This window comes from Pistacia vera, unplaced genomic scaffold, assembly GCF_008641045.1.
Source record: "Pistacia vera cultivar Batoury unplaced genomic scaffold, PisVer_v2 Contig21, whole genome shotgun sequence".
Classification (NCBI taxonomy): domain Eukaryota; kingdom Viridiplantae; phylum Streptophyta; class Magnoliopsida; order Sapindales; family Anacardiaceae; genus Pistacia; species Pistacia vera.
In genome coordinates, this window is record NW_022196013.1 from 66,595 (window position 1) to 75,376 (window position 8,782).

The 8,782-nt window shown below is 29.9% G+C and overlaps 1 protein-coding gene and 1 non-coding gene across 6 annotated transcripts; one reads left to right on the forward strand and one right to left on the reverse strand.

The window, feature by feature from the left end:
- The first annotated feature begins 4,294 nt into the window (after positions 1 to 4,294).
- On the forward strand, positions 4,295 to 4,366 carry TRNAG-UCC. The gene has a single exon. It is a non-coding gene; the product is annotated as a tRNA-Gly (tRNA).
- A 463-nt stretch (positions 4,367 to 4,829) lies between these two features.
- LOC116129266 (myb family transcription factor PHL7-like) lies at positions 4,830 to 8,198 on the reverse strand. 5 transcript variants are annotated; one of them, XM_031415015.1, is made up of 7 exons: positions 8,060 to 8,198; positions 7,193 to 7,300; positions 6,205 to 6,281; positions 6,051 to 6,093; positions 5,867 to 5,924; positions 5,651 to 5,720; positions 4,830 to 5,259 (listed from the first exon to the last, which is right to left on the reverse strand). In XM_031415015.1, exons 2-7 carry the CDS (start codon positions 7,212 to 7,214, stop codon positions 5,074 to 5,076), a joined length of 456 nt encoding a protein of 151 aa, XP_031270875.1. In that variant the 5' UTR covers positions 7,215 to 7,300; positions 8,060 to 8,198; the 3' UTR covers positions 4,830 to 5,073. The 5 variants fall into 5 exon arrangements, with proteins under 5 accessions (XP_031270875.1, XP_031270874.1, XP_031270872.1 ...); XM_031415014.1 differs by having other exon boundaries at positions 5,867 to 5,918; positions 6,051 to 6,090; positions 7,193 to 7,389; XM_031415012.1 differs by having other exon boundaries at positions 6,051 to 6,090; positions 7,193 to 7,389.
- Between the last annotated feature and the right edge of the window lie 584 nt (positions 8,199 to 8,782).

The window sequence follows — 8,782 nt, forward strand, 5'->3', positions numbered from 1 at the left end:
GAAATTCAAGCTCCCACATTAATAGCGACAATGTGTGGTTTGGCGTCTGGCATTTTTGGGTTGTTCTTGTGTTTTATGTGTGTCTTATCCCTCACTTCACGTGAATGATCTCTTCTATACTACTGAAATACGATAATGCATGTTAATGGATTAATGCAACCATAATACTAATAATAATCAACGAAGAATAAAACTATTTGATAAATCACAATATAAGAATGAATGCAACTCCTAGGAAAGTCTAGGTTCATCCGGAAAAGAATTAAAACATATTTTAGAATATAGAGGATATTAATCATAAAAGATAAGGGATTTTTATTATATAAAAATAATAAAATAAAATAACAAAATAATATAAACGGATAGTTATCTACATATATAAATTAATTAATAAAATGAATTTTTAGATATTAATACTTAAATAATTATCTCACCTTAATAAAACATAAAATCAAATAGGTAATTATATATAAATAAAGAGTTTTTATGAGATAAATCATATTCAATAAAATAGAATTAAATAAAAAAAGGGGATTTTCATCAAAATAAATTAGTAAATCTTTTAAAATCATAAGATAAACATTGTATAGTAAAACTTCTCTATAGTCATAATGTTGGAACTAACTAAATTTATTACTATGAGAATGTTATAATTTAATAGATGTGTAGTTACAAGAATTATTGTTTTGCCTAAAAACTTATTGTTTTGATTTCTTATTTTATAATTCATGTTTTAGTAGTATTAGGATTTCAATTCATTGATTTAGTAGCATTAGGATAATATGGAAATGAATATCAAAGAGTCGTTACAAAATTGAGTAATCAATACGACAACTTCATTACACTAATCAAATGAATATTAATATCTTTCTTAATCATCGAAATAAATAACAAGTCGTGTATATTTTAACTGAAGAAAAAATCATTACTAGGATTAAATAAAAAGAGGAAGGAGACAATCCTAAGGATGAATATAGTACGGAAATATCAAAAGTTGCATGCCAAGAAGCTCCAAACATGCAGTTAAAAATATTTTGGCTTCAACAAGAAGGTGTCCGTGTTGGCAACTTATTACGTACCTGCAAGATAAAAGATATGGTAACAACTCTAAAGCATAAATAAATCATTATCTCAAACAACTTTAGATAAATATTTTATTTGATCTTAAACATTTAATGTAACATAACATATTTTTTTTTATAATATACATACAATTATTACTATATACAGACAAGTTCCTTAAGACAGGATCTAGAAAAACTATAATTTATTACAATGTGAAATTTACTTTTATTTATAACTAACCCAAGTTGGGACCAAAATTTTTTACGATTACATGGTGGTTATTCCTATATGGAGTATCACTATAGAGAGATTCTATTGTATATTGGTTTTAACAAAATATTTAAATAAAAGAAGAAAATTACAATTACAATTTTACCCAACTAAAGGCTTTAAAAGGGCATTTTTAGCAACTTTTAAGAAAATAAAAATAATCATAACGAATTTATACCTTTAAACCAGTATGAAAATTATTTTTTTTCAAAAATAGTAAAAAGATCCTTTGAAAATAATTAAAATAAAGATAGGACTTGAAAGGCTAAAACAGTAAGTTTTTAACAGAGAAACATTTTTATAAAATATAATACAACTCCAGAGCTTTTTTATTTTTCTAGGATTTTAGAAAATATAAAATTAGCAAAAACCACTTTGTATTGAAAAGTCAGCAAGTTGTCAAAATAGAGGTATTTTTGTAATTTTAGGCTTTTAGTGAAAACTGGAAAAGAAATATGTAATTGCATGCTAAATGCATGGATAATGATGTAATTGCACACAATATGCTATTTTAGAATTTTTTTTTTTTTAATTTTAGAAAAATTATTTTTGAAAACAGTTTGGATTTGGGCTTTTCATTAATTTTCTCGCAACTGAGGTACCCAATTAGAATCCCTCCAAGTGGGTCGTCAAAGAAGTACGTTGGTCCTAATAAAATACCCCACGAAATTGCTTGGGCTCAGGGTCTACCGAAAAGGGTTAAGGATATGAGTCCAATATATCTTGTTGGAGTGTGAGATGGTGTTGAAATCGCTTTTAGCCTTTACGGGTTGCCTTGACAAAAGTGGGCATCAACAGCTTCTTTTAAAATATATTAAGTTTCAAACTGATTATAAAATAATCAATTTTATAAAAATATTCTAAAAGCTAAGACGGGTAGCTTTTAAAATTTCTAAAACTGATTTTACATTGTAAAACAACAAATATACTTGCACATAATTCTTTAAATTACAAACTTAACTTAGATAAACATTTTTTTATTTAAATAAATTATTAAAATTACTAATTTATAAAAAATAAAAAATACAATAAACTGGTAACGGCCTATCAACAGTGGTTGACTAGTGGTCAAAGTCGACCAAAGGTGGCATGTTGATGCCACCATTGGTTCAGACAAAACCAAAAATTGTCAATCTATAGGAATTTGGTTGAATCATCGGATTTCGACCTCTCATCTGGCCACATGAGGTGTCCAAAGCTTTCGTCACCTTCTGCAGCAAAAAACAATACAAAATCTGGTGCTTCTACTAGATTCCTATAGATTGGGATTCTCCGGTCTCGATGGTACTAGTTGTGCCCTCACACACAACCATTGACCACCGGTCAACGATGTTTACTCGATAGTTAATTGACGCCAACTAGTCCAATATTTCGAAATTTTCAATTTTCAATTTTCAATTATTAATTATTTATTATAAATTTTAGCACAATTTAAATGTTTATTAAACACTTATCAAAACACAAAATTTAGAATTATTAGCTTGTGTTTGTTTCACTATTATGAATATTATCTTATCCAAAACACATATTTGTTTTAATATTCTCAAAATTCAATTCAGTTCTATTCAACTCAAAATATTTAGATTTTTTCAACTCTCTAGGTTTGTTAATTTAACTAAACACCTCCAATAATAAAAGTTTATAAATTGACAAAATCACCCCCACTTACCGACATATTCCCCGCAGTCGGCCACCACCGTCAAAAGGTGGTTGGAATCTACCAGAATGGTGCATGACTGACTGGATGTGGCCGGTGTGCGGTAATCTGGCCTTTTTTGATCAGATCTAGGGCCAAAGATCTGATTGTTAACGACGGCCAAGATATGGTCATTGTCAACAGCTAGATCCATGGCGAATCTGGTAGGAAAAGGCCAGATTGGTGCACTACCGGCTAGATCCAGTCAGTCGTACACCATTTCGAAGACTTTCGACCACTATTCAGTGGTGGTGATCGGCTGTTGGCATTTAACGGGGGGTGGAGGTGTTTTTGTTAATTTTAAAACTTTTATTGTAGGGGTGTTTAGCTAAATTAACAAATTTAGGGGATTAAAAAATAATCTAAATATTTTCAGAAATTGTTTTCCAAAAATTTACCAAACACCTTTTCAAATTCAAGTCTTATTCTCCTAATAACAACTCAACTTAACTTTTTCAAAAATAATACTCTCAATACTCTACCAAACACAGCCAATTATATCTTAAGAAATGAAATGTCATTTTTGGTCATTATACATGCAACATTAATTTCAAAAACTAATTTACCAAACACATAATCATAGATTTTGAAAATCGCAACAATTATTGAAGTAGTATTTACCAAACACATTAACAATTATTTCTGAAACTAATTATATTCAAAGTTGTGCAAAAATTGATTAAACTTAAAACTACATTAACCCTAAACTAGCCGTTGCTCAATTCAAATTGTTATTAAAAAGAAAAATAAACTAATTTTATGAATTTTTAAAAAATTTCCCATGAGATAAATAAGGGTAATTCTAATTAAATTATTATTAAAAAAAATTAACTACTTTTTAAAATGGCATAGCCATAATAAAATAAAAGTTTAGTATAAAATGGAAGTTAAAAAAAATGGTGGAAATGATAAAATAGTGAAATGAAATGATGTAAAGGTTAAAATAGACTTTCACAAATAAGTTAATAGGAAAAAGAATTTAGTAAAGGATTCAAAGTTCAAACGGTAAAACAGACCTTTTTATTTAATAATAATGCTAGGAAACTAAAATTTAACTGACGGTAGGGGCATCCGATGCTTTTCAAATATTGAGGGTTGTTAATTTTCTCCAGGGGTTTAATAAATAACCAGTAATAAAAATTCAATATAATACATAATGAAGTAAATATGTAATTAAATGTTAAATACCTTGTAAGCGATTGTAGTCCTACTGTTAATTGAACATTACTACTAGTGGTTCTAGACTTCAAGAAGACCACACGAGCGTTTGTAGTCCAACGGTTAGGATTATTGCCTTCCAAGCAATAGACCCGGGTTCGACTCCCGGCAAACGCAAATATTTATATTTTTTCGATATAAATTATTTCTTGAATATTAGTTTCACTATTACATTTTGAAAAGAAAAAAAAAGAATTAAAAATATTTGGATTCATAACAATCGGTGAACCAACTATACTGAATATTCAAGTAGATCTCACTATTATTATTATTGTTTGTGACAAAAATGGGTATGAAGAGGGGTTGACCCCATACCCAGCAGGAACATTGATTGCACCCAACCTTTGGGACGTAGATATACCATCTCACCAAAGACCCGCGATGGAGACTAGAACTTGAACCTTATTTTGAAACAAATTGATTAAAACTAGAAGACAGGAAGACTGTGAGCAGAAAAAAGAGAATTCACATATGAAGTCCAACAACCTTTGTGAAGAAATGTGGTGAACATTCCGAATGTGGTCTGAATAATTAAACAGAATTACAAAGGGAATCTTTCTTGCCTGCTACACCAGAAACAGAAAAACAACCTACATGTGTACTTTTATTAATGATTACAATGGATTAAAAGCTCACAATATACACAAAGTCAAGCATTTCAACAACAGTGACACAAACATAAAAATAACACACACACACACGGAAGAATCTTATATTAAGCAACACAATGGATCTAGCATCAGAACCATACCAATTTTAATCTCACCACCTGAATGGTGCTTTCAATAAACTTTGTGACACCAGGCACTTATCATCCATTTCTTTCAGGAAGAAAAGGACTCTGCAGGCGCATCAGGAGGAGTTTCTAACTCAGATGGTTTTCCCTTATCGTCAGCTGATGTTACAGCGTCAGACGCTTTTACTGCATCTCCGACTTTCTGCTGCTCCTCAATAATCTTCTCTAAGTATTTCCCCTGAGCTTCAATTCTCATTTGTAACTGTTTTTGCACCTAGAACAAGTAAAACTAAATTTATTACTGTTTTGTTTTACATGAAGCAAGCAAAACGTCCTGAAGATAATCCAATCTGTATATTTTACATCCTCTTCCAGTGCCATAAGGAGAGACCTTAACCCTGTTTATGTTATTTAAAAGTAATGCTACATGAACAAACAAATTTTACAAAAATTTGTGTAGAAACTGATGTGACACAAAATGAATGTAAAAGTGAATATGATGAGTTTGACTTTTTGCATTCATTCTTCCATTCATTTTGAATGTGTCACATCAGTACATAAATCTCTATAAGATTTGTTTGTACATTTAGTATTATTGTGTTATTTAATTCAATAATTCTGACATTGTTACCCAATCCCATTAAGAAAACAGCATGAAATCAAACCTCAAGCTGCTCATGAAGACGTTTCTGAAGCTCCATTTGTATTGTCAATGCTTCATTAATTTGCACTCCCCTGAGAAAACAATGGTTTAACTAAATGTTACACTTAAAGTGTCATATCTTCTAAACTGTATCTTAGAAATGAAATGATAAGTGAGAGCCATAGGCCAATGAATGTAAGAAGATACGACGGTTACAGAAGAAAACAAAGCTACGCACGGGGAATTGGTATCCAGGCCAGACAAGCTCTCTCCAGAGACTTTATTCTCGTCTGAATCTACAATATAAAGAAGTCTCTCCAACTTCAGAATTACAAACTTGAATGTCAAAAGAACAAAAGAAAAAAAAAAAAAAAAAGCTAGTGAAATAATAAAATAAGTAAGAAGAAAAAGGGACACTTTACCGTTAGCAGAAGATTCTGGCAGGTACTTTGCAAGACGATACTTCTATCAAAAAAACGAAGACAAATTGCAATCGCTTTCAGAAATCAGATACATCAACATCAATATTTGTATGTCTGTGTACACAGATATCTAGTGGCAGCCAGATGATTGCACCTGTAAATGGCTCTTCACATGATAAATGGTCAGTCCAGGTACACCCATCACTTTTAAAACTCCTTTAGGTGTTGCCCCTAAATACATAGGAAAAGATTGTTATGCAAACATTTTACATAATAAGGTAAAGTGTTGATTCATCAAAAACAATAATAGCTTCCAAGAACCTTTGTCATCAAATGTGGGCCACATAAACAGCATCAATTCTACAAAATTGAATTTTTTTCAAGGACCTTATAATTTTAGACAGCCTCTTCCAGATTAAGAAGAAAAAATACTTCTGATCCAAATAAGACATCTATCCTTCAGTTGGATACTGATGGACACAGACTCTTTATACATTTGAAATTTCCATAAAAATTCCTAACAGCAGAAAGTATATTAAGGTTGAAGCTAAGAATCTAGTCCAAGTCAAACGTGATAATTTAGATCTAAACTTTTAACAAACTGCGACGAATTTCACAAAATAATTTGAGTTCTTGAATAAAAAATAAAAACCAAAACAACCCAAATATACAACCACATTGCCAATGTTGAGTTTTAATTGGAAATAAACAAATAGAAAAACAAAGTATTAACAATCTGACAGAGCTTTATACATGCATTAAGCAGTCATTTGACCCAATATTCACATTAAAAATCAATAAATAAAACAATTCTTAGCAAATTTCACAGAGAAGAGACAGTAGCCTGAAGCAGCAAAAGGAGCAGTGCAATGAGTGTAGTACAATAGTGTTAGTTATTGAAATCAAGGGCTAAAGAACATATCATTAAAATTATCATGGGCCAGATACCAAATTCTACATAATACGTTATTAATCATAATTAACATCACAACTTATTATCATAATTAGCATATGAATTTAATTTACTTGAGTCATATTTATGCTTCTCATGTGCCACCTATTATAATAATTGAAGAAACAAATAAATGGGAGAGAAAAAAATAAAGAGCTAGATTATCACAGTTCTAAATAGAAATACTCACTATCTGGTCCACCAAGTTGCATAATAGCATCCACAAAACGGTCATGAAGATCAGAAGTCCACCGCAACCGCTGCCTCCCAGACCCGCCACCAGACTCTGAAACTTTTACTGCATTTTCAAGTTGTTCAACACCTTGAGGTTTATGAGGCACTAAGCTTGCAGTTGAAAATTTCTTCACATGATACATGTTGCATAGACTACAATTCAAAAATGTTTAAACAAAAATATAAGATTCTGCTTTTTGAGCTCCCATGAAATTTACGGTGCATTTGGTACCTCTTTTAAAACTATTTTCTATTTTTCAAATCCCAAAATGACAGAGAAAAATATTTCCATATATTGAAAAAACAAAATTTTGGAAACACAAATTGGGTTCGCTCATCATTCAATTTAAAAAATAAAATTTAGTTCTGTTTTCCAACGTGGAAACAGAGAGAAAATCATCTGGTATTATATCGGAAAAGTATTAATAGGAAAAAAGAAATCCATATATATACAAATAGTCAATAATTAGTGCAGATGTCCTGAAATTTTAAAAGCGCCATGTGTTTTATCTACTGTATATAGTTTCTAAAACAAAAAAGAAGAAAATTCTTGTTCTATTTCTACACTAAAATCATTCATCCTGCAACTTAAAATAAAATTTTCAATTTCTTATACAGAATTATATTTCAACTCTTGCCAGATCAACTACACAACTAATATTCATAATTAAATTTTAAAAAAAAAAAAAAAAAAAGTATCCCATACATTTAAACGGCAAAAGCATGCTCATATATGCGAGTAGTTTGATATTGAAGAAATTGTTGCAATCCGTGAAAACACAAAATTAAGAAAGTAAAATAGGGAGAGTTAGAAGAATCGTACCGGAAAGGCGAGAGAGGGAAACGTAGTGATTAGGGTTTTAGTGATGAGGGTGTGATTGTAATTGTAGTAAAGTTGAGCTTTAGAAGAAAGAAGGATTAAACACTAGTACTGGTTGTTAGGCAGTTTTGGTTGGTCAAGCTTTTGATGCTGATAGCTTGATACGCCCACAGCCCACTCTATCTTTTATTTTTGTACACGTGTCAGTCGCTTGAGATAGAGGAAAAGGTGGTATTTCTATTTTTTTCCATAACATAAAATTATATCTTGTCTTTTTTAATAATTTTAATGATGCAATTAGAAAAATAAATAAATAAAGTCTAATAAGATAATTGGTGGGATGTTTAATAGTATCTTTCATTATTTAAACAAATTTATCAGAAAAATATTTTTAAAATATGAATCTTTTGACTTATAACTTACAAATAATTTTGAAAAATAATATTAATTCAAAATTTTAAGTTATAGTTTAATATCTAAATATTTGTAATATAATTTTTAGGTTGAAATACAAATGGAAAATAAGCGTTTTATTTTTTTACTTTTAGCTATTATATTATCTAAGATTGTTGTTTTATATTTTAATTATATAGTATTTTTTATTAAGATGGGTTATTGGTGAATGGTTTCAATCTAAAATTTATCTTGTTGGCTTTGTTATGGCTAGATGTCAAATATATTGTCTAAGTCATATAAACCATTAAGAATAGGGAAAATGTTACACCC

What these genes read in the sequence shown, in the direction of transcription:
- LOC116129266 (XM_031415011.1), bottom strand. Translation starts at nt 7,379, where the DNA reads ATGTATCATGTGAAGAAATTTTCAACTGCAAGCTTAGTGCCTCATAAA. An exon ending in GCAACTTGGTGGACCAGATA is followed by an intron (nt 6,282 to 7,192) that starts GTGAGTATTTCT and finishes CTATGTATTTAG; the next exon opens with GGGCAACACCTAAAGGAGTT. An exon ending in GTCTTCATGAGCAGCTTGAG is followed by an intron (nt 5,260 to 5,650) that starts GTTTGATTTCAT and finishes TACTTGTTCTAG; the next exon opens with GTGCAAAAACAGTTACAAAT.